Below are 25,586 nucleotides of genomic sequence, written 5' to 3'. Positions count from 1 at the left end.
AAAAATACTTTCTAATATTTTGAGACCTGCCACTATTATTGTAAATATGACTTTCTTACTAATTTATATTTTTTTTCCTTTTAGGTTCCAATAATTACAAGTTTCAGCATGTAGACGGAAACAGTATTTAAAATAATTTTGTTGGTTTGTAAAAAAAGTGAAATTTTAGTTTTAAATAAAAGTACTTTGAATTTCAGCTGACTTATTATTTAAATTTGTAGTTTTATAGCTTTAAAAATTCAAGCACCTTTGACAACTATCTTCTAAAAATACGAGTATGAGTTCCCATAAATAATTTTTACTAACTGTAGAATTTGGATAAGTGTTATTTTAAGATGATTTAAATCAATCTATTAAAATTATAGAAGAATTATGCATTTGAAACTTTCTTTTATAGTTTAACAAAAGAAGCAATTACTGCCGAAGGTTTAATATTAAAAATTTCAGGTTGATAAATGATCTCTACTAGTGAAAAAAATGTAATGTACATTATTCTTCACATAATATATATAATATCTTTATATATATATATATATATATATTATATTTTTTATATAGTGAGTCTAACAATTAATAAACTAGGTGGTCCGTATAACACCTCACCTTCGTAAGTGCTAAAAAAAACATCTTTGGTTGATAAATTAATACTTCTAAAAATACAAAAATATATACTTGAGGTTACGAAATAATAACTTAAGGTAGAACCTGGAACACATGGCGCTAATTAAAAATAACCTTTCCAATTGTTGAAAATACACTTCAGGTTGATTTATAACAACCAGAAGTGTAAAACGACACACCACAGGTTGATAAATATATACCACTACAAGCATAAAATTATATACCTGAGGTTGAAAAACCTGATGTCGAGCAAAATACACCTGAGGTAGATTTATAATAAGCTGAAGTGTAAAATGACACACCATAGGTTGAAAAATATCTAAATCTACAAGCATAAAATTAGATACCTGAGGTTGAAAAATAATTACCTGAAGTCGAACAAAATATACCTGAGGTTGATTTATAATAACCTGAAGTGTAAAATGACACACCTTAGGTTGTTGAATAAATACTTCCACAAGTGTAAAAAAATATACTTCAGGCTGAAACATATATACCTCTGGAGGTATATTTAAGGTATATTTGAGGTTGATTTTGAGGTATTCATTTGCACCCTTTTCAACCTTTACGACGTATTTAAACAACAACCTTCTTTATACCTTTAAAATATACCTCGTTTATACCTCATTTATACCTCGATTTTTTCATAAGGGTCATGTGCTCGAAAATACCCATTAAGTAACGAATAGTCGAAATTTCTTTTTTACGGTTTTGAAACGTAAATGGTTTCAAAACCATAAAAGTAAAAAAGGTTCTTTGCAGTAAACTTCACGGTTAATGGAATAGACAGGCTGCTGCCAGTTGCTTTACTATAATTTTAAAATTGAAATTCTAACAGTGTATTAAATATAAATTTCTTTTCAAATTTCAACTTTTCCTATTTAATCATACAGTAGTTTATATTTTAAGACAAAAACACAAGTTCAAACACAATTTTTTTTTCATTTTCTTTCATCTGTTTTCCTTCCTTTTTTTCAAAAAAATTGGTTAATTGATCGGCCGTACTTAAAAATAAGCTTAAAAGGATTACTATTTCTAGACTATTTTTTTATCAGTTAAAAACCATTTCCCTTTTTATTTCTCATGAATTAAATGTAAAATTTACTACATCATTTTTACGTAAGTATTTCTTGATAGATATTAAACTTTTGTTGATTAAAACAATTTATTTTATTTTGTAAAATATTGGTATTCAAAATATGATCTTGAAAAATCCTAATTTCTGTATACCACTTTTATTTTTTCTTATTTCGAAAAAGTGTTAAAATATGAGTCATTTTTATTTCATTTCACACTTATAATTTATTTTAATGGCTTACCTTGTCACTGGCTTTTCTAGATAGAACTGCAACTAAAAATAGTGCCAAAATTGGACCATCTGCTGCGTAAACAACAACGAGCGCCAAACGTTTGATACTTTTTACCCCCAGAAAGCAAAAGCTGAGACCAATGCAAATTCCACCATAGATGAGAGCTTAATAAAAATATTAATAGTTAATAGAAATAATTCCATGAAACCCTGAGCATGAAATCCATAGCAAACCCTGATCGGAAATATCATCGCTTACCATTATGGACTGACTATTAGTGCGTACTGGAACTCATATATTTATTAATTATTATTGATCTGATTAATTGAATTGATTAGAGCCGTGGTGGCTCAGGTGATAGATTCTCCCAATGAGGTGATCCGGGTTCCATTCTCAGCGATGGCTCATTGAAAAGAATTCCACGCCCAGCTTGTACTGACCACAGTGCTGATGCAAAATATCCTCTGCGGCAATCGGATCACAGGTTCGAGTACACTTGCCATCAGGCTAACAGTGGTAGTTTTTTGTGGTTTCTCTGCCCATGTAAAGCAAATACGGGTTAGTTTCATCAAAAAAGTCTCACACGAAGGCAAACTTTCTCCCAATATTTGATCCAGGAATTCTTTTGTTTTCTGGATTGAATTCAAAATTACAAGGCTACGGAGTTTAACATTAGTAGCCATAAATCCAAAATTGGGACGGCTGTTCAATGACGGTTATAAACTAAAAATTGAGTTAAAATTGTGTTAATAATTGATTGAATTGATTAATTAATAAATTGATTGAATTGATTAATTAATAAATTGATTGAAGTGATTAATTAATAAATTGATTGAATTGATTAATTAATAAATTGATTAATTAATAAGTTGATTGAATTGATTAATTAATAAATTGATTGAATTGATTAATTAGTAAATTGATTGAATTAATTAATTGGATTAATTGTTATTGAACTGATTTTATTATTATTGAACTGATTTTATTATTATTGAACTGGCATATTTATTTAACTGATTTATTTTAAATTTATGTTTTCTTATCATAATTTTCAAAAACTTCATAAACATATTTCACATTCAATAGACAAATTTGTACAGTATCTCGTTAAGAACGGTGGAACGGTTTTATTACGACTAAAATTTAAAGTGGTTTGGAACACTTTTAAACTTGGAAATATTTTGAAATATCACGAATAAAGTTGAAATATACCTATCCTAGAAGCAAAACAGCTTGGAAACTCATTGGGCCAATATTCACCATTCTTGGATCACCAAGGCTTAGGGACATTATTTTGCCAAAATTGAACAAATAAAGAAATGTCCAATTCACCCAATATTTTATAGTCACCATTCAGCCAGTGTTTACCTAATGTAAAATTGTCAAATTCATTGCTCTTAATTAATTTGAAAATCTCTTTGCCGTTATTTAGGCAATATCGTCCCTACACAGATTTGTTAAGTTCACCCGATAACTTATAGCCATTATTCAGCCAATATTAACCCTACATGAATTGTCTAATAGCTGTTATTCATATATAACTTATGTTAGTTCGATCTAGAAATGTCCGACTCAACCGAAATTATATTGTAGTTAATCGGCAAATATAAACCATATATAACATTATAAGATTCACTCGATATTTTATTTCTGTTAAGCAGTCACATAGAACAGTTCGATTCATCCAACATTTTTTAGACATTATTTATCCAATATGGACCCTATTTAAAATTGTTCTATTGATCCAACATTTTTTAGACGTTATTCATCCAATATAGACCCTATTTAAAATTTTTCCATTGATCCAATATTTTTTAGACGTTATTCATCCAATATAGACCCTATTTAAAATTGTTCTATTCATCCAACATTTTTAGGCGTTATTCATCCAATATAGACCCTATTTAAAATTGTTCTATTGATCCAACATTTTTTAGACGTTATTCATCCAATATAGACCCTATTTAAAATTGTTCTATTGATCCAATATTCTTTAGACGTTATTCATCCAATATAGACCCTATTTAAAATTGTTCTATTCATCCAACATTTTTTAGACGTTATTCATCCAATATAGACCCTATTTAAAATTTTTCCATTGATCCAGCATTTTTTAGACGTTATTCATCCAATATAGACCCTATTTAAAATTGTTCTATTGATCCAACATTTTTTTGACGTTATTCATCCAATATAGACCCTATTTAAAATTGTTCTATTCATCCAACATTTTTTAGACGTTATTCATCCAATATAGACCCTATTTAAAATTTTTCCATTGATCCAGCATTTTTTAGACGTTATTCATCCAATATAGACCCTATTTAAAATTGTTCTATTGATCCAACATTTTTTTGACGTTATTCATCCAATATAGACCCTATTTAAAATTGTTCTATTCATCCAACATTTTTTAGACGTTATTCATCCAATATAGACCCTATTTAAAATTGTTCTATTGATCCAACATTTTTTAGACGTTATTCATCCATTATAGACCCTATTTAAAATTGTTCTATTGGTTCAACATTTTTTAGACGTTATTCATCCAATATAGACCCTATTTAAAATTGTTCTATTGATCCAATATTTTTTAATTATATTATTAGTTTACATACAAAGCTTTTTATCAACAACTGGAGGTCGACATAGAGTAGAAAGAACAGTTGCTAACGTAAATAAATGCCATGTTTCAACAAACAATCAGGATCAATATTCACCATTCTTGGATCACCAAGGCTTAGGGCCATTATTTTGCCAAAATTGAACAAATATAGAAATGTCCAATTCACCCGATATTTTATAGTCACCATTCAGCCAGTGTTTACCCAATGTAAAATTGTCAAATTCATTGCTCTTAATTAATTTGAAAATCTCTTTGCCGTTATTTAGGCAATATCGTCCCTACACAGATTTGTTAAGTTCACCCGATAACTTATAGCCATTATTCAGCCAATATTAACCCTACATGAATTGTCTAATAGCTGTTATTAATACATAACCTATGTTAGTTCGATCTAGAAATGTCCGACTCAACCGAAATTATATTGTAGTTAATCGGCAAATATAAACCATATATAACATTATAAGATTCACTCGATATTTTATTTCCGTTATGCAGTCACATAGAACAGTTCGATTCATCCAACAGTTTTTAGACATTATTCATCCAATATGGACCCTATTTAAAATTGTTCTATTGATCCAACATTTTTTAGACGTTATTCATCCAATATAGTCCCTATTTAAAATTGCTCTATTGATCCAATATTTTTAGACGTTATTCATCCAATATAGACCCTATTTAAAATTATTCTATTGATCCAACATTTTTTAGACGTTATTCATCCAAAATAGACCCTATTTAAAATTGTTGTATTGATCCAATATTTTTAGACGTTATTCATCCAATAAAGACCCTATTTAAAATTTAAAATTGTTCGATTGATCCAACATTTTTTAGACGTTATTCATCCAATATAGACCCTATTTAAAATTGTTCTATTGATCCAATATTCTTTAGACGTTATTCATCCAATATAGACCCTATTTAAAATTGTTCTATTCATCCAACATTTTTTAGACGTTATTCATCCAATATAGACCCTATTTAAAATTTTTCCATTGATCCAGCATTTTTTAGACGTTATTCATCCAATATAGACCCTATTTAAAATTTTTCCATTGATCCAGCATTTTTTAGACGTTATTCATCCAATATAGACCCTATTTAAAATTGTTCTATTGATCCAACATTTTTTAGACGTTATTCATCCAATATGGACCCTATTTAAAATTGTTCTATTGGTTCAACATTTTTTAGACGTTATTCATCCAATATAGACCCTATTTAAAATTGTTCTATTGATCCAATATTTTTTAATTATATTATTAGTTTACATACAAAGCTTTTTATCAACAACTGGAGGTCGACATAGAGTAGAAAGAACAGTTGCTAACGTAAATAAATGCCATGTTTCAACAAACAATCAGGATCAATATTCACCATTCTTGGATCACCAAGGCTTAGGGCCATTATTTTGCCAAAATTGAACAAATATAGAAATGTCCAATTCACCCGATATTTTATAGTCACCATTCAGCCAGTGTTTACCCAATGTAAAATTGTCAAATTCATTGCTCTTAATTAATTTGAAAATCTCTTTGCCGTTATTTAGGCAATATCGTCCCTACACAGATTTGTTAAGTTCACCCGATAACTTATAGCCATTATTCAGCCAATATTAACCCTACATGAATTGTCTAATAGCTGTTATTCATATATAACCTATGTTAGTTCGAACTAGAAATGTCCGACTCAACCGATATTATATTGTAGTTAATCGGCAAATATAAACCATATATAACATTATAAGATTCACTCGATATTTTATTTTCGTTATGCAGTCACATAGAACAGTTCGATTCATCCAACATTTTTTAGACGTTATTCATCCAATATGGACCCTATTTAAAATTGTTCTATTGATCCAACATTTCTTAGACGTTATTCATCCAATATAGACCCTATTTAAAATTTTTAAATTGATCCAATATTTTTTAGACGTTATTCATCCAATATAGACCCTATTTAAAATTGTTCTATTCATCCAACATTTTTAGGCGTTATTCTTCCAATATAGACCGTATTTAAAATTCTTCTATTGATCCAACATTTTTAAGACGTTATTCATCCAATATAGACCCTATTTAAAATTTTTCCATTGATCCAATATATTTTAGATGTTATTCATCCAATATAGACCCTATTTAAAATTTTTCCATTGATCCAACATTTTTTAGACGTTATTCATCCAATATAGACCATATTTAAAAAATTTCCATTGATCCAGCATTTTTTAGACGTTATTCATCCAATATAGACCCTATTTAAAATTTTTCCATTGATCCAACATTTTTTGACGTTATTCATCCAATATAGACCCTATTTAAAATTGTTCTATTCATCCAACATTTTTTAGACGTTATTCATCCAATATGGACCCTATTTAAAATTGTTCTATTGGTCCAACATTTTTTAGACGTTATTCATCCAATATAGACCCTATTTAAAATTGTTCTATTGATCCAACATTTTTAGACGTTATTCATCCAATATAGACCCTATTTAAAATTGTTCTATTGATCCAATATTTTTTAATTATATTATTAGTTTACATACAAAGCTTTTTATCAACAACAGGAGGTCGACATAGAGTAGAAATAACAGTTGCTAACGTAAATAAATGCCATGTTTCAACAAACAATCAGGATCAAGATATCCACACTACATCGCAGGTAATCTTACGCTATTGTTATATAAGACGTAATTGCTAGAAAAAAAATATCTTTCTAGTAAAGAAGAATCTATATTATTTTAAAATTTAGTCTTGTAAATTATACAATACCTACATGCGATTTTAGCCAACCAAACAATTTTCTCCTCAGTAATCTGCTTCGATTTAAGAAGAGGTTTTATGAAATCCACAACTGTTACAGTTGAAGCACAGTTCAACGCTGAAGATATTGTACTTAACGAAGCACAAAAGATACCAGCTATGCAGAGACCAGTCATCCCAGGAATATTGCTGAATCTCTTTACAATGAATGCCGGGACCATCTACAGAGAAGGATCTATTAATAGATATTAAGTTATATTTGATTAAAAACAACGTTAAGAAAATACAAAATACAAATAATTTTATTGAAAGTTATATATGCTTCGGTGTCGTATTAGTACACTTCATCTGATAGACAAATGGTAGGGTTGAAAAAATGCAAATTTTGTAATACGACAATGGCTATGTCATAATAAAGTGATAAGTTTACGTTAAAAATGAGTATTTATTTCAAGTTTATTGCAAAGGATTACTATCGTTATTTTAAGATATTAAATTACTTTATAAAAATAATGATGAAAAAAACAAAGAATCCTGATTAATTTCAACAAAGTAATTTCGAAGATTTTTTAGGTTTCGAAGATTTTTTAAGATTTTTTTAAATATTAAAAAATACTTAAAATTGGCAAATAATTTTTAAATCAGTTATGGCTTAGTGAGAAATTTCGAATAAAAAAAGCAGCAGTCATTAGCAGTATTGTTTAAGACCAGAAAATTTAATTAAATAAAACTTCTTGAGTTTGAAAATGTATTTTTACATAGCAGTGGCTAAAAAAATATTTAAAAGCTGTTTAAGTTTTTATTCTTCAAATCCTCGAAAAATATATTTAAGTAGGTTATGGAACACATTTTTCTACTAAATGTGAGATATATTCCAATTTTTTCCACGTTGAATTGTTTAAAAAAACACAAAAGTACCACAAACCTTTTTTAATGTACTTTTAGAAATTTTAAAACGAATTTTTATTAAAAAACTGGGTTCCTAGATTCTCAAAAACGTAAAAATGAATGTTTTTTTAAAATTATTTTGAATAAAAATGTTTTTACTTTGATTTGTTTTCAGCATTATTTGCTATTAGCATCTAATTTTTTTAAGAAAAATCTAACTAAAGTTTCATATTTTCCTATAATTACAAGGGTTACTAAAAAAAAAAAAAATTTTTTTCGATGCGTGCGGGCGTTGATCTACAGCCTAATGAATCTCATAACATATATTTTTATGTCCAGAATAAATTAGGAAAACATTTCAAAATAAATTAGGTAAATACTTTAAAACATATTTTTTTACAGTAATTTATGAAAATATTTGAATATTAATTATAAAAGTTATTTTTAAATGAATTATAAATTAAAAATAATATTTAAAAAAATCTTTTGATTCAAATACAAAGAAATTAAGTTTTAAATAATTATTATATGAAATCATTATTTCGTGAAACTGTTTTTGATTTGAAAGACTTGCAATTCTGTAATCTTGAAAATTGCTCCATAAAATTTGCATTTGATTATTCACATGAAATGCTGGGATAGTCTTGTTGTAGGACGTTTGGCTCGTGTTTATGATATCGAGTTTCAATAAAGCCTGCCAAAGAATCCCAGTGTTAAATGGTGACTTCTGCACATTCATTCTGTCGGGGTCGCAAAGTCCTCTCATTTTCCATAACAAATTATTACCACTGGGGTACTGAGTTGGAGATTGATCGTTCTCTGATTGAGGTCAAAACCACCATCTGTGGATGAATAAATAAGGTTTGAATATATCCTCCTTGTAAAATGTGCTGAGACATGTGTTTGGCTAAAGTCTCATTCTTGTTCTTGGCCATAGATGGCGCCACTAAAAAACATTAAACGTACCCTCTGACTTGAAAATTGGCATGGTTTCAAGCAGGCTTGCTGATATTGGCCATTGGCATACGTAACAACAACAGAATTACACTTGTTATACATAAACTACTCAATGAAAATAATGATTTGATATAAGTTACTCAGAAATTAGTAATAAATGATATTCGAACCGTACTTGATCATGCTTTGTCAACCCTGAATGTTCTTTATCTAATATTGGATCACAATCATGATAGATTCCATACAAAACAACACCAAAAACTTGGCACAAGGCATACAAGAAGAAAGTAGGAAACGCACTCATTCTCAACGTTCTAAAATGAAATTAACAAAAATGTAATTACCTTCCGAAGAAGATACAATAAAAATTATAATTATGATGACCTTTTAAAAGTTTTAAACTACATGAAAACAAGCTAAGTCGAAAGCCTAATTACTTGTTGTTTTCATTCAAGCGATCGGATGGTCATGGCTTCTGTTTTAATAAATATTGATTTATCTCTCTGTTTCTTTCCAAATTTTTTGTTTTCAACAACCAAATAATTGAGAAAAGTAATAAAAATCTGTAAAAATCAAGTTATTAGGCTTCAGTGGTCTTAGATATCGTATAAAACGTAATATACATGTTTTTAAAAAAGGAAAAGGAACGGAAAAAGTTTAAAATATTATAGATAATACATCCATTGAATTATTTTTTTTAAAAAAAGGCAAAATATTAAAATCTACACTACGGATGAGAATTCCGTTTGAAATTTTGAATCATAGTATCGCTCAAATTTGTGCAACCTAGATTCAGTGCAAATTAATCATTTTCAAACTGAATTAAAATTACAGTGATTCAACTTAATTATTGCTGAACTGGATAACTAATATAGGCTGCAATAAATGTGTATGGTGTTTTGGCTTAAAAATCAGATATTTTGGTTCCATTTGAATCGTAATTTTTAATTTTTCTCAGAATGTATTCTTCTCAATAACTAAAAGCTTCCTTATGGAAGCTTTTAGTTATAAGATAGGAGAAAGTAGGGTAAGACCGGGTAGCTAAGATTCGAATCTGTACGAGCTAAACTGGTTGACCCAGAAACTGACAGATTTAATCAAAATATTCATTGTTTAGCTGTGTAAACTATACCATACCTAGAAAATCATAGATCAATCATAATCATAGCACTATTTTTGTATAAATAATTTTTTGATGAATGAGATCCGGTGTAGATTATCTAAGATATTTAGAAATGCCAAAATTTCAGTAAAAGTGATTATTTGATAGTTGATAGCTTTAAATTTGAAGCCGTCGATAGCTTTACATACCTAGGAGCAGCAATTATGAACACTTTAGATACTATTTCAGAAGAAATTATTTGCAGAATCCGGAAAAGCAACCAAAGCTATTTTTTCTATCAGCATCTGTTTAAAAATAAATTGATCCCGAGAGCAATTAAACTAAACAGTTACATAACAATCATCCGTCCCGTGGTGACATATGACTGAGAGACTTTGACACAAAAAGATATAAATAATTTACTAATTTTTAAACGAAAAATATTTAGAAGCATTTATAGGTCAATACAGCAAACTAACACTAGATTGCCCGTGGAAGTCATTTCGACTGCTTTTTAATTTCAATTAGAAAAACAATGATGTATAATGACTTAGAATTCTTAGAATTTTGTGACTTTTTGTTCAACATATAATTTTTTCTGTTAATATTTACTAATAACGTGTTATATAACTGTAAATAATTTAAATAATATTAAAAATTAATTTTTACCAAATTTATTTACACATTAATTATTCTTTTACAATCCAGTCATTTTGACTGCTTTTGAGCAATATAGGTATTTACTGAGTTTGAGTCTTCCTAGTGCTAATAATTATTGGAGAATAAGAACTAATGTTGAACTGGAAGCTCTTGCATAGAAATATTGTAAAATTAATGAAAACACAGAGGTAACGGGAGTAGTACAGATCTTGCATTGGAAGCCCAAGTGCAATAGGCCAATTGGCAGACCTAAGAAAAGATGGATGATATCTTGAATGATTTCAAAACTTTAAAGATCTCCAACTGGAAGATCAGGGTCGGGGACAGAGCTGTAGGGAGAAATATAATGCGGCAAACTAAGGCCCACCATGGGCTAAAGCCCATGGTGGGCCTTAGTTTGCCGCATTATATTATGCCAATAAAGACGTGCCAATAAAGACGAATTTCAGTAAAAAGTTGAAGACACTTTTGTTTATGACAATTTAGGAATTCAAGAGTCGGGACAGCCTGGTTTGTAGGTCAATGGGCCCATGCCCAAGAGGACGTGTGTTCGATCCCCGTGGGCCGGAGACTCCCGTGTAGTAAATGGTTACTAATGCACGTTAAATTCTCTCTTTCTTTCTCCCTTTTTTTTAAAGTTATAAAATACATCAATACAGAGCTAAAAATCAACATCTGATGCATTTTTCTCATCCTCATCAGAAGAAACATTAAAAAAGGATTTAGGATTTTTTTTTTATGTTTAGGAAATCTGTTTTATTTTATTATTTCAACTTACACTTCTCCCTCTGGTTTGTTTTCAGGATTTGCTTTTGGTTTTTTGAGACACTGCAAAATAATTTTCTCTTCCTCGATTGAATATTTTTCTTCTGCCTTTCTCCCCTGTTATTCTAAATCGGTTTCATATAGTGAAGATAGTACCTGGTCGTACCCCTACATGCTGTGCCCGATTTTACCACGATAATAGAGATTATCGAAAATGGAACAAATAGTGATCCAATATTCACCCACTAGTACCAAATCTTAATTATCAGAGGAAATTACCTCAAATATGAAAATCAGTTTGTAAAAAAAATATTTTAAGTTACGGAATCAGGCACAAAAACGTACTTTCGATGAATAAACATACCTTTTTTAGACGGTTTCGGATTTCTCTCCCGAAAATTTCAAGGATAACCGCAATCTGGGTACATAGTCGGCATAGTTCGGTCAAGAGAGAGATCCAAAGTTTGAACCCCTAAATGTTAATTTCAATCTTTGCGTATTTCGCCGTATCTCAAGATCTTATTAAGCGATTTGAAATTTTCTCCCTGGCAATTATGAAATTCATTTATCCAAATATAATTCCATGCAAAAGATAAATTTTACCAAAAAGTAATATTTTTTATTATTATTTTTTAATAATAGTCTGAAAAAATTTGAATTGTAAGGTATATAGTTTTTTACATCATTTTAAAGTATGTAATTTTGCATGAAAGAATACAAGATCTGAGCGAAATCGGTTAAATAGTTTATATACAGCTTATATGCGTCTATTATTCCGTAACTTAAAATATCGTCTGCACTAATTAATTAGTATAGATGCAGTCACTCTCTTCAATCGTTCAGATTGAGTCCCAGAACGTGAATATCTGATAACTAGATCAAAAGTTATTCGGTGTGGTCTATTTTTCAGTTTGCGCATTGTTTTTGCCGTCTATTTTGAATTTCTATTAATCTAATGACCTCTGTACATTATAAAGCATAATAATATTTTTCGTCTAAGAATAATACGGAACTATCGGAAATAGCTTTCCTGATAGTAATTTTGAGACACTTTGTATTTTCTTAACCGATGAAAAATTCAGTAGACTGCATTAACTTTGAGTGTCTCTGTGAGAAACTTTTAGAAAATATAGTACTTAAAACTGTAAATAACTTATTTCATATAATCTAATTTGTTTAATTTTTATTAGTACTTACGATTTTGCTCTGTCAACATTGCTTAATATAGTACTTAAAGCTGTAAATAACTTCTTTAATATATACTTATTTGTTTAATTTTTATAAATACTTACTCTTTTGTCTTTCAACATTATTTAATATAGTACTTAAAATTGTAAATAACTTCTTTAATATAATCTAAATTGTTCAATTTTTATAAATACTTACGATTTTGCTCTGTCAACATTACTTAATATAGTACTTAAAACTGTAAATAGCTTATTTAATATATCCTAATTTGTTTAATTTTTATAAATACTTACGATTTTGCTCTGTCAACATTACTCAAACTGAGTATTCTTTGCACATCAAGCTGATTTGTACCAAACAATGTGCATCCTACAGTAATCCCACGTATAATACAACTCCAAAAGTTGAATCTTTCCATGAAATCCAGACGAGGACTACAAAAGTTATACAATGAAACATGAAATTAAAAAGATATACATAAGTATGAAATACAAAACTAATTATGAAACCTGATTACTTTTTAAAACATATTTTTGACAGACTATATCAAACATTTGATCGAAACTGTTATTTATACTTAACTTAATAAAAAAATTCAGATAATCATCATCTTTGAAAATAAGTTATTTTGATTTTTTTATCTTTCCGATTACATAAAAAATTGTTATTAAATTATCATGTCATGCCCCATAAATAATTATTTTACATCCAATTTTACTGAAATAAATCTAAAAAATGTATGACAATTTTTCTAATTTGCATTTAATTAATTTGAGAGTCCCGATCAGGCAGGAAATATATTCTTCTTTTTCCATATAAATCTACGGAAAATAATGTAAATTCTATGTCTTATTTATTAAGAAGCTAATTGCTGTTTTGGAATTCGTTTGTTTTACATTAGTTATTAAAATTTTCGATTAAAATTGAGAGAATTTTATTTTTTAAGCTTGAAAGCGTTTTTAAAACTTTCTTATTTCTGCTTTGATCTTGAGCTTTCTTATTTCTTTAATGAACTATCATTTTATCTTATTAAAAATTTTAAAGCTATAATTTATTAACGATTTTCAAAAGACCTCATATTATTGAATAAAATGAAATAAAAAATATTCCAAAAAAAACCTTAGTTGTTTAATAAGTATTAGTTGAACTTAATTTACATCACACTAGAGCTGCACAATGGGCTATAGGCAGTGGTCAGGAAAACATACCTAAGGAAGTTCCAAAGACATGTTATTACAATTTTGATCTTTAGTGGAAGGAATGGGTCGAGCATTTTAAGGTAGAACATTTTAACCATAGAACATTTTAACCATTTAAGGTAGAACCTTAGTTGTTTAATAAGTATTAGTTGAACTTAATTTACATCACACTAGAGCTGCACAATGGGCTATAGGCAGTGGTCAGGAAAACATACCTAAGGAAGTTCCGAAGACATGTTATTACAATTTTGATCTTTAGTGGAAGGAATGGGTCGAGCATTTTAAGGTAGAACATTTTAACCTTAACATTTTAACCATAGAACATTTTAACCATTTAAGGTAGAACCTTAGTTGTTTAATAAGTATTAGTTGAACTTAATTTACATCACACTAGAGCTGCACAATGGGCTATAGGCAGTGGTCAGGAAAACATACTTAAGGAAGTTCCGAAGACATGTTATTACAATTTTGATCTTTAGTGGAAGGAAGGAGTCGAGCATTTTAAGGTAGAACATTTAAATGAGGACCGGTACCGTGCACCCTCAGTCCCTTTGCACTCCGATTAAAATGGTCACCCACCCTATCACTGAGAGGTGCTAGTGCAACGGGGTACCGCGACATGCAATCAGTCAATAGTGGGACTCTTTATATAAAAATATAGCGCTCATAGTTTGTTCAATGAAATAACAGGAGCCGGGGTGGCTCAGGGGATAGAGCGCTCGCCTTCCAATGAGGTGAACTGGGATCGAATCCCAGCTATGACTGGTCCATACGAATTCCGCCTCCGGCTCGCACCAACCACACTGCTGACGTAAAATATCCTCAGTGATAGGCGGCTCATGGGTTAGAGACCGCATAACGTTAGGCTAACCATGGGAGGTTTTCGTGATTTTTCTCGCTTTGTAACGCAAATCCTTGAAGGTGAATTTCCCAATACTTGATCCAGGAGTTCCCTTGTCCTCTGGACTGGGTTCAAAATTTCAAGGCTACGGAATTGAACATTAGTAGTCGTAAACCCAAAATTTGGGTCGGCTGCTCAGCGACGGCTATAAAATAAAATAAATTAATGTAAGTTAGCGTAGATTAAGTAGATTCTATTTTCTTTTGAAAGAAGATCCTTAATGGAAATTTTTTATATTTTAAACAGAATAATGCATACACAGAATGCATGTTAAGTTATTTACTTGAAGATATCATCAAGTCTGTGGCCTGCTTTTGCTTTTTCATAAATATTGGATACACCACCTGCATCTTGAATACCGGTAATAAAGAAGGACAGAATACAGATCAACATAAGAATGATTTGGAAGACATCTGTCCATAATACAGCTTTCAAACCACCCTAAAAATAAAAGAAATACTCTGAGCAATGCTAGGTATGGATTTGAGATCCAGTTGACATTAATTATCAAAAAGGAATCATCCTATATTTTTCATATTTAAACATTTATTTAGCTGATGGACTAATCGCAGCACGGCATTAAGCAGAATAACATCTTGTTTTTTTTTCTGTCAGCAGTTTTTAAATAAAATCAAGTAAAATTCACATATCAATTTTATCCAGAAACTTATTTTTGCTAGGAAGTTCTAATCATCAACCTCCATGTTGGACTCTCATTTATCTTTTTTTCATCCTGAAAATAGTTTTTGTTTCAAAAAGAATAGTTTTGTTTATAAAAAAACATAATTTTTATAATTTCATGCAAAAATATTTTTTTTTATTAAAATGTTAGTTTTATAGTTAACAAAGTGAACGATTAATTGGATTTTAAATTCAATATTTGAAATAGAACTTCTGTTATAGAATATTTGAGATAGAACTTTTAAAATGGAATATCTGAAATAGAAAATTTGAAATAGAATATTTGAAATAGAACTTATATCTGATAACATTAATTTTTCTTATCTTTCAAACGAAAATTGAAGTAAATATTATGATTTATATCTGATAACATAAAATCTTTTGATTGATTTATTTTATTTTATTTATTAATTTTTCATTAATTTTGACATCAAATCAATCGCGAGCTTTTAAATTGAAAATTTCACGACAACAATAGATAAAGTGTAAATATTTTAATAAAAAAACTCATAAAAAATTATGTGAAAATCACTTAAAATTGCAATAAGTTTCGAACGAATTCAAATTTTGAAAAAACTCGTGCTAAATTTATAATTAAAAATGATTCTCTTAAAATGAAAAATTTTTAGCTCTGCCGTTGCATTTCAGCGGGCAGTAGATTGGTCAACATATTTTTTTACTACAAGATTAACAGCTGCTAATTCTCGAAATAATAATCGAATCTTAACTTTTTTATTTCAGTGTATTATTTTTATATGTGTATATTTTTCTATACATCTTTGTAATTTCAAGTTTCTAAATCATGTCGTTTTTGCGTAACGAAACTAAATGTGACGTTAAATTGAAAACTCAAAATAGCAGTGATGAATACGAAGTTTTAATGTAGAGAGTTTATAATTGCAAATTCTTCTTTTAAGCACCATATGTCACTTACATTTGTAAGAAAAATTATATTTTTCTGTATTTTTAGCTTTTACAATTAGTCAGTATAGTTATAATTTATTTTTCCTTTTTCTTCTTCTAAAAGACTGAGTGATAAGGAAGGTTTGGCTCATCGTATTAAGTACTCCTATCAAAGTAAAAATCAGAGCGTCTCATTTAAATCTTTTTGATTATAAATATTAATGTATTGCAGTTAAAAATAGAGTCAAATGTCTTATTTAGCATGTTTTCTCACTACTTTTCAACTAATACAAAAGAATTATTTACAGCTTAAAACTTACCAGAAAACAATATAAAGTGCAGATAGCCCCCAATGATACAATCGACGTTCCAAATGACAAATCTGTTACTGCACTTAAGGCTAAGACTGCTCCGTAAAGAGCAACTGACATAAAAAGCATCTAAAACAGATTTTTTTAAAAAAAACAACTGTGAACTTGTCACTGTTATAGTATAAATAAAAATGCATGTGATGAAAGTAAAAAATTATTTAATCAACTTTGACAAACAATTATTCATAAAAGCTAAACGATTGATAGTTTTATGTTGCTTATATGTTGCAGACACATAGTTTTTTAGCTCAGCTCTTGCATAGGTTTTTTCTGATTTCTTGTGTTTTTGATTGTGTCGCTTTATCTATTCTCAGTACCTTTTTGAATGCATTATTTTATATATTATAATATTTTATATATTTTATACATTTAAAATGCATTATTTTGAATGCATTATTTTTCATAGTTTTTTTTAACGTTTAGATCCTATTTTTTTTCAAAATAGGCTGTAGTTAGTTTCTTGTCAGAAAGTTATAATTATATATAATAACCTCTAGTTTAAAAAAATTCTAGGTATAAAAAAGGTCCACATCTTTCGAGATCTCAAAACAAAGGCACACATTTTCTAGACTCACAAGACGTAAACGAGAGAAATAAAACAATGTGAAAAAAAATGAAAATATGTTGTAATAATTAAAAAAACTAATTGTATCCTTATAATAAAATTATTACTATACCTTTTTTTCTATTAGTTTTACTGCAAAATTGCTAAGACATTTTCAGATATTTTAAGCTGATTAAGCTTTATTTTTCTGATTCTACCAAAGATGATAATTGGTGGAGAATTTACCAAAGATCTTCCCAATGGAATCTTGGCTACATTGGAGATACCAGACACGCTTCAGAATTTCGATTTAGGAAACTTGATTTATATGTCCGCCATCACGAATCAGATTAATTATCCACTGCTGAACATTCTTAGAACCTTGGTCATAAGTTTAACTTTTATAGCGCCAAAATTCTTTCCATCTTTGTAACATCAGCTCCTCTTAATGCTCTGCAATCTTCTCTCATTCCAATGAATACTAATTCCTTAGCTAACGACATAAATTTTTCACTCACCCCATACTGCTTGAAAACATATTCCTACCCTTATATACCTCTTTCGGCCTCTAACTTTTCTCTTGACTACCGATTTGTTAACATTTTTTCAAATTTGTTTTGCTGACCTCATTCACATTTGGTTAGTCTTGAGATTGGGTGCCCTTTGTTTTGAGTTCTAGAAACTTGTCGATTTTTTTTCTACCTTGGTAACTTTTAATGCTGATGAGTTTTGTTCCATTATCAAATATATGGGTTGTTGTGTTGCCGCGGTACAAAAACCATAGTTTAGCTGCATTATTTTTTAAGGTGTTTGTCAAAGTTGTTTGGATAACAATCGTTTTTGTCTTGCACTCACCATTTGTAGAAGGAAGAAGGTTGAAAGTATCCATTTGATAATTTTTCCAAATCGCATCTCGAGAAACTATTGAGGTAATGAACAATTACATGAAAATAATGAACAATAACTCAATTAAATGAACTTAAACAGAAACAAATATGGAAACACGGCGTAGCTTTTTTTACAATTTCTTTTTCTTTTTTTTTCAAAATTTAATATTCCTTAATAACTTATATAGTGTAAGTCAAAAATTTATTTCTATAGTTTAACTAACTTTTTGTAAGTACTTACTCTATCAAAAGATTTGTAATAAATAAATGTTAACAAAATACGGTATATATTTGCGATAGACACAGTAGCACACATTCAAACATCGCTGACTACCTATTTCAATTTAACAAACTGAAACCAATTGAGTTAATAAATCTTAATTACACATATTTTGTATTTTTATGTATTTTTTAAAATGTACTTTTTATTAAATATAAAAATCAACAAATGAATCATTATAATGAAAATAATAGCATTTGAATTGCAAATAAAAATAAAATAGTTTCCTTTTATATTTTGTTATAAGTAAAAAAAAATATTGGAGATGTACCCTTTGCTAATATTTTGCCGAGTCTGAGTACCCAGTAAAGGTTAAATATTTTACTCAGTCGCTTCTGGGTATTCCATAAAATTTGAATTTAATGTCCGTCCTGGAATTATATCAGTTAGGAAAAACAATGTTAAAATTGTATATTTTTTATCAAACAAATTTTTTGGTTAAAAATGAACTTTTTTTTAAATTAACTTTTACATGTTTTAAAATTAACTTTTACCTTTAGCTAAATTTACAGACAAAATATTATGTTGCCAAATTTTAGCTACAATCAATTCTGAAATTGTAATCTTTTACATTTTGTAAAATATCATAAAAAATAAAGTAGGTCTATTGAGTTTTTTTTAAACAAAAATCTCTACAGCGATATATTTTATATTCTTATAAATAATTTCATAATATTTCCTTCATAAACATTGCTGCCTTGGTTTTCTACAATGATATAACCCTTGAACCATGCAAATTTTCTACAACCTTAATGTGGCACCAAATTGAAACATATAATCACAAAATTAACGCTTTTTAAATTTGAGCACAAAGATGTTAAAGTTCAACGTACATTAAAACATTGTTCAATTCAATACCTTAAAGAAATTGTAGCAGTATTGCACAATGTAATGTTTCGAATTATTTGCATAGTTCAACATTGGATTTGTTTTCTTCAAGTATATTTTAGCAACAGGAGCATGCAGAGCAATACTTTTACTCTCTATACTTATAACAAATATAAAAGTTAAAAGTGCGTACTTTTACTTGAACATCGTTACCTTCGTAATTTAATAATTTGATTTGATTTTCCTTTACATTGTTGGGGAAAAGTACAAGTATTTGTTAAAAATTCTAAAAGAAATCATTACTTTCTTCTGAAAATTTTGTTAAAAAAATCCCTCAGAAATTTTTTTTTTCGAAATCTTTGATTTTTTTTTAATTTATAAGTTTAATGCATTTTATGTTCTAGCTTACTTCTTTTTCCTAAAACCTTTAAGGATTGCAATTTCCTGAAAGGTAAAAGACAACTCTTATAAACACTCAATAACTTTTTTACAAAAGTCACTACGAATTTGAAAGAAGGAAAAAACAAAATTTCCGAATATTTAGTAGTTTTAAAATTAACTTAATTAGAAACTCCTTTTAATGTGCAAACATTGAATTAATTTTTGACTTCTAGTTTAGTTTCCAGATATTTTCAACGTTTACTATTTCAATGAATTTTGTAACATTTTCCAGCATTTTAAAGTTTTATAAACTTAAATTAAAATTAAAGGCATTTTAAATTTTAAAAAAATATATTTGCTTCCTTTTTCTTATAAAAAATAAGGTGATTTTGAATTTTTGATTTTCTCGAAATGTACTTTGAAGTCGTTAATTTTTTGTTTTGTATTTTTACTTTCACTTTTTGCTCGTTACTTTCTAAATTTAAGACTTTTTAATTTTAAAAAGTTACTTTTGCTCAAAGTACTTGTACTATTACTCGTTACCTTTCAAAAGTAACGTTCCTATGTATGACTAGAAGACAACATTCTTAAATAAAATTCTTTTGACAACCATACCTCATTCACAGTTGATACTCCACATTGATAGTAAACAGGTATAAAGAGTAAAGAAGCCAAAAACATACCAAAAGGCATAACAAGAAATGTTATAATATATTTCAAACCGTATCTATATACTTCAGAAGGAGCCCCAATCACTGTTATTGGGGAAGTTACAGTTGCAGCAATTGATAATATAACTGGAAGTTTTGCCATTTTTCCTCCAGCCAGTAAATAATCTTTTGCAGTTTTTTGGCTTCCATAATATTTTACAGCAATACCAATGCCTGCAGATATTAACAGTGAAAAGCAGATAACTATGTAGTCTGTTATTCCTAAGTAGTGCTTCAACATAATTACTGCTCTTAGTCTGCTGCATACAATCCTCGTTTTAGTTACGAAAGAAGAACAAAAAAAACCATCTAATTCTCAAAAATATTTTTCAATTAATGTAGTTGACAATAGGTTATAAACTATGCATTTGATTCGCTAATTGTGTGAGCTATTACAAACAATGTGAAATAGCTTTATTTAAAAGGCTTTTTGCAACTTCGCATAAATGTTTCATAATTAATTTTAATCTAGAGGGCATTTCATTTATTAATTAAATGGTTTTATCTTCAGTAACGGTCAATGCCAGGCGCGAAAGTTTGTATTAAATTCGTTGGAGGAAAATATATAATTTTTTGACATTTGATTTGTGTTTCTTTATATACAAGATAAAAAGATTTTTGTTACTATTTTAAAGCATACACGTTAAAATAGTTAAAATTTGTTTTTTAGAATTTCGTGATTAAATTTTTTTTAAAGTTTTATACTTTTATTTTATTATAAACATATACACAACTGACTGACAAAAATACTGATAAAAACGCTTTTTAATGTTTGTTTCTATTACACTGTTAGAAACGTCTCAGAAAAAATGGTTAAATAACTATTTATTTAATCATACTCAAACAAAGCAGTCAAATAATCATAAATAAGATGGTATTCAAACTGCTAATTGAGAGAAAAACTGGTTATTAACTTTTTTCACCTAATACGGTTACACAAGCAGACTTTTATTGCACTAACTAAGCCTCGCAACTGGGTACAAATTAGAGCCGAAAAACAAATCTGTCTGTCTCAGGACTGACAGAACGGGGGTTCGAGTCCTAACGTTGACACCACAATATTTCCTTCATTCCCTTTAACACATGAAAAATTTCCAGTGTGCTGCATTCCCCAATATGTGTGTTATCCACACTCTAATGCCCATTTCCTAAAGAAAAGCCTAGATGCTTAGACAAATTTTGTTTTTACAGTTTTGAAACAATGTTATAGGTTAATGGTTGAAATATCTTATAGTAATATAGTTATAACCATTTAGTTATTAGTTAATATAGTTAGCTTCATAACCATACTAATTGCATACGGTTTCAAACTTATAAGGGTAAAAAAAAAAATTTACCGGTAAACTTTGCGGTTAATTGGATGTGCAGACTGCTGTTTGATATTTTATTATAATTTCAGAATGAAAATTCTAGCAGTGTGGAAAAAAATTTCGTATTCCAAAAAAAATTTTTTCATTAAAAAAATAATTATGTTTAAGTTGTTCTCTTTTTAAAAATCTGTGCCTTTCTAAATTGCAGCTGCATTATGAAAAGCAATTTCTGAACAATTACTGCAAAAAGTATCGGCATTCAGGTTGTCAGCACCTTTTATTGTAAAATCCATTTTTACAGTAATATTTAATATCGTAGTTTTTATAATGATATTTACGGAATTACAATGATTCTGTAAATATTATTTTAAAAATTACGGTACGTAATGTATTTTTTCCTGTAAAATTTTCAGGCATTTTGCGGGAATTTTAATTTACAGTGTTTGTTTGACATTATTGCGAGATTACCTTTGCAATCAGGGGGGGATCTTGTACAGGGAACCCATGTGCAATAGGCTAAGAGCAAACAAAAGAAAAGGTGGATGGACGATGTCTTGAGTGATTTAAAGACTTTTATGATCTCCAACTGGAAGATTAAGGTCCGGAATAGAGCTGCGCGGAGAAACATTGTGCGGTAAGCAAAGTCCCACCCTGGGCTGTAGTGCCAATAAAGAAGAAGAATAGTGTTTCTTTAGGCAGAAGGTTTGAATCCGAAAAATGGTGTGCAGATTTGAACAGAGATAAGGTGCTTACGATGCGGTAGTTCCTTGAAATGCGACTTTGCTGTTGAAGCCAACGTATATAGTTATTTCATCAAATTGCTAAATGTTATGCAAAAACGACAGAAATTCTTCCTTTGACAGTAGTGTAAATATGGATAAGGGATGTTTCAAAAATTCCATTGTTGAGCATATAAGTTGGTCATTGAAGTATATGTCATAGACAAATGCAAGTGAGTGTTTTGTTATGGTCTGTACTGGCTGCCTCCGGCGACCAGTTAGACTACTTTCTAAAAGATTTTTATGCATTTTGATATTTAAAATCAAATATTCAAAACAGTATGTAAACATGAACTCATGTTGTCAAGTGAAAGTCTATTTAATTATTTTCTCGTACATTTTTTTTTATTTTCAGACCTGGCTTAGTTTTGGAGTAATTTTTGGGGTAATTTATATATATATATACTGTAAAATCGTCTATAACTAAGGTCTAATATTTTAAAAATTCGAGTTTAAGTATGCGATATGTTTTGGTAGTATCTTTGTACGATCCTGTATTAAAACATCTTTTTTAAATTTGGCTGATATGTTAACATTTTCTTCTGAGATAACATTATGTTGTTGTTTTTTTATTAGTTCTGCCTAATGCCTCATAACTAATGATTTACACCTGTCACATGTACACAATATATAATAATATTGATCACCATAATAATTGTTATGTTCTGAGCTTAATTTTAAAAGGAGCGTTCATTATAGGGAACCGTTCCGTTAATGACCAATGCAAAAGAATATTTAGAGCTGCGCATCCGTTTTAGATCAGCTTTTACGGCTTAAGAGCTCAACTACAGCACAAAAACGTAACTCGCACAAAATATTTTATTTTTAAATTTAATAAATAACCTTGGAATTTAATACTAAATAAAATAAGACTTTTTTACTGCTATTGCTATGATATGATACTTAATTGCACTTTTCAGACTTCTTCATTTCCAACAGTTATTTTGAGTACACGATTACCTCTACTTTGAAAAGCTTCATACTTGATACGCTATTAAGCCTCGCAATAAGTATTAGATTTCTATTATGACTTAATGAATTATTTTTGTAAACTAAATAATTTGAGTTTGATATATATTTTTACTTTTATCAATAGATAGTAAAAAAATGCCTTTTTTAGTATTTAAAATCATGCTAGCTTTAATTTTTTTTCTTGTATTTAATGAATTTGCAAAATTTATAGTCAGTGTGCTTAGAAATCACATTAAAATCACTTAAATTGGAGAATAAGTACTTTTTACAAAACAATTTATCCATGGTTCTGTTATATTTTACAAAATATGACTGGTAATAAATTTTGCTATTAATAGCTCCATTTCTCGTCTGTAGTTCAGAGTCTTTAAATAAGTTTTAAGTATATATATTACACATGGATAAAAATAATTCTTCGTCAGATGTTCCAATTTTAGTTGTTTTTTTTATGCATTTTGATTTTAGGCTCTCCTAGTTATTTCTAAATCATTAATGAAAGATAACGAGCAGTTTTATAAATACTTGCTTTTTAATTAATTTTTTTTTATTAATAGGCACTTAAACCTTGTCTTACATTGGTATCAAATCTTACCTTACATTGCATTTAAATCTATTTATATTGGACATAAAGTAGAAAAATTGTAAAAGTCAGAATTATAAGAAAAATTTCTAAGAGTTTGAAGAGCAACTGTATGAACAATCAATCTTTAGTTGCATTTTTCGCAAAAAAAAAAAAAAAAAAACATTTAAAACGAATCTAATTAGATATAGAAGCGTGAAACTAAGCAAAAAATCAAATATATTTTATTTTATTCCAAAATTGCAATTTTAAAGTGTGTTGAAGTGCTTTTCGATATAAAAGTAATTTATTAATAAACGTTTAAAAAAAATTTCTTTTGTTAAATCATAACACTTACAAGGGAAACTAGGGAAGTGTGACTCGCCAATTTTGAAATAAACTAGTGGGATGTATGCCTTATGAGGAATAATTTTAGGGGGAAGCATTCGTTTCGGCCCATAGAAGGTTCAGTGAGAGATAAAAAATAATTCAATATATAGAAAAATCGGTATTTTATTACTTTAATACAGACTATTAGTTATTGTAATTGTCTCATACTCCAATTAATTTTGTGGTACTTTCACGAACTATAAAATGCATATTTATTGTCAAAATTGATTTCAAAAATTTTATATATCTGTAGTTTTTCAGAAAAACCTGTTAGGATAATTTAAAAAAAACAAATTGACATCAAATTTTTTAAATTTTTTTTCCAAAAAACTTTCCAAATTAATTGGAGTATGCAATTGCAAATCAATTAATTAATAAATTATAATTAATTAACAATTAATATATAACTAATTAATAACTAATACATTATTAAAAATTAATTAATGAATTATAAATAATTAATTAATTATCCAATTAATTACAAATTAGTTGGATTGTGAGACAATTACAATAACTAATAGTCTGCATTGAAGTAATAAAATACCGATTTTTCTATATGCTGAATTATTTTTTATCTCTCACAGGACCTTCTATGGGCCGAAACGAATGTTAATTTATTAATTAGCAAATTAATTAATTATCTAGATAATTACAAACTAATTGGATTGTGAGACAATTAAAATGACTAATAGTCTGCATTGAAGTAATAAAATACCGATATTTCTATAGATTGAATTATTTTTTATCTCTCACAGAACCTTCTATGGGCCGAAACGAATGTTGCCCCCTAAAATTATTCCTCATAAGGCATACATCCCACTAGTTTATTTCAAAATTGGCGAGTCACACTTTCCTAGTTTCCTTTGTGAGTAACATCAACATTTGTAAGACATTGTTGATATATGGGAGATTTCTATCTCCTCTTGCTCGTTTAAGAGAAAAGATAGTTCAATATAACAGAAGCTTGGCTCAGTGTTTCTGTTTATAGTTGTTGAACGATA

At 28.5% G+C, this 25,586-nt stretch overlaps 1 protein-coding gene across 1 annotated transcript in view; it reads right to left on the bottom strand.

Annotated features, from left to right (window-relative positions):
• Positions 1-20,864, bottom strand: part of LOC107456245 (putative sodium-dependent multivitamin transporter) — a 33,516-nt gene extending 12,652 nt beyond the window's left edge. The window contains exons 1-8 of the mRNA XM_043053909.3: positions 20,481-20,864; positions 18,345-18,410; positions 16,895-17,014; positions 15,274-15,431; positions 13,184-13,324; positions 9,351-9,489; positions 7,344-7,551; positions 1,941-2,095 (exon numbers count right to left, since the gene is read on the bottom strand). Coding sequence (XP_042909843.1) covers positions 1,941-2,095; positions 7,344-7,551; positions 9,351-9,489; positions 13,184-13,324; positions 15,274-15,431; positions 16,895-17,014; positions 18,345-18,410; positions 20,481-20,816 — 1,323 coding nt within the window. The 5' untranslated portion in view covers positions 20,817-20,864. The remainder of the gene's footprint in view (positions 1-1,940; positions 2,096-7,343; positions 7,552-9,350; positions 9,490-13,183; positions 13,325-15,273; positions 15,432-16,894; positions 17,015-18,344; positions 18,411-20,480) is intronic.
• Positions 20,865-25,586: the final 4,722 nt, after the last annotated feature.

The sequence above is a fragment of the Parasteatoda tepidariorum genome, chromosome 10 (genome assembly GCF_982258835.1).
Source record: "Parasteatoda tepidariorum strain Cologne lab strain chromosome 10, Ptep-v5.0, whole genome shotgun sequence".
Classification (NCBI taxonomy): domain Eukaryota; kingdom Metazoa; phylum Arthropoda; class Arachnida; order Araneae; family Theridiidae; genus Parasteatoda; species Parasteatoda tepidariorum.
Note: the sequence above shows the minus strand (reverse complement) of the source record. Positions and strands in the feature narration are given on the sequence as shown.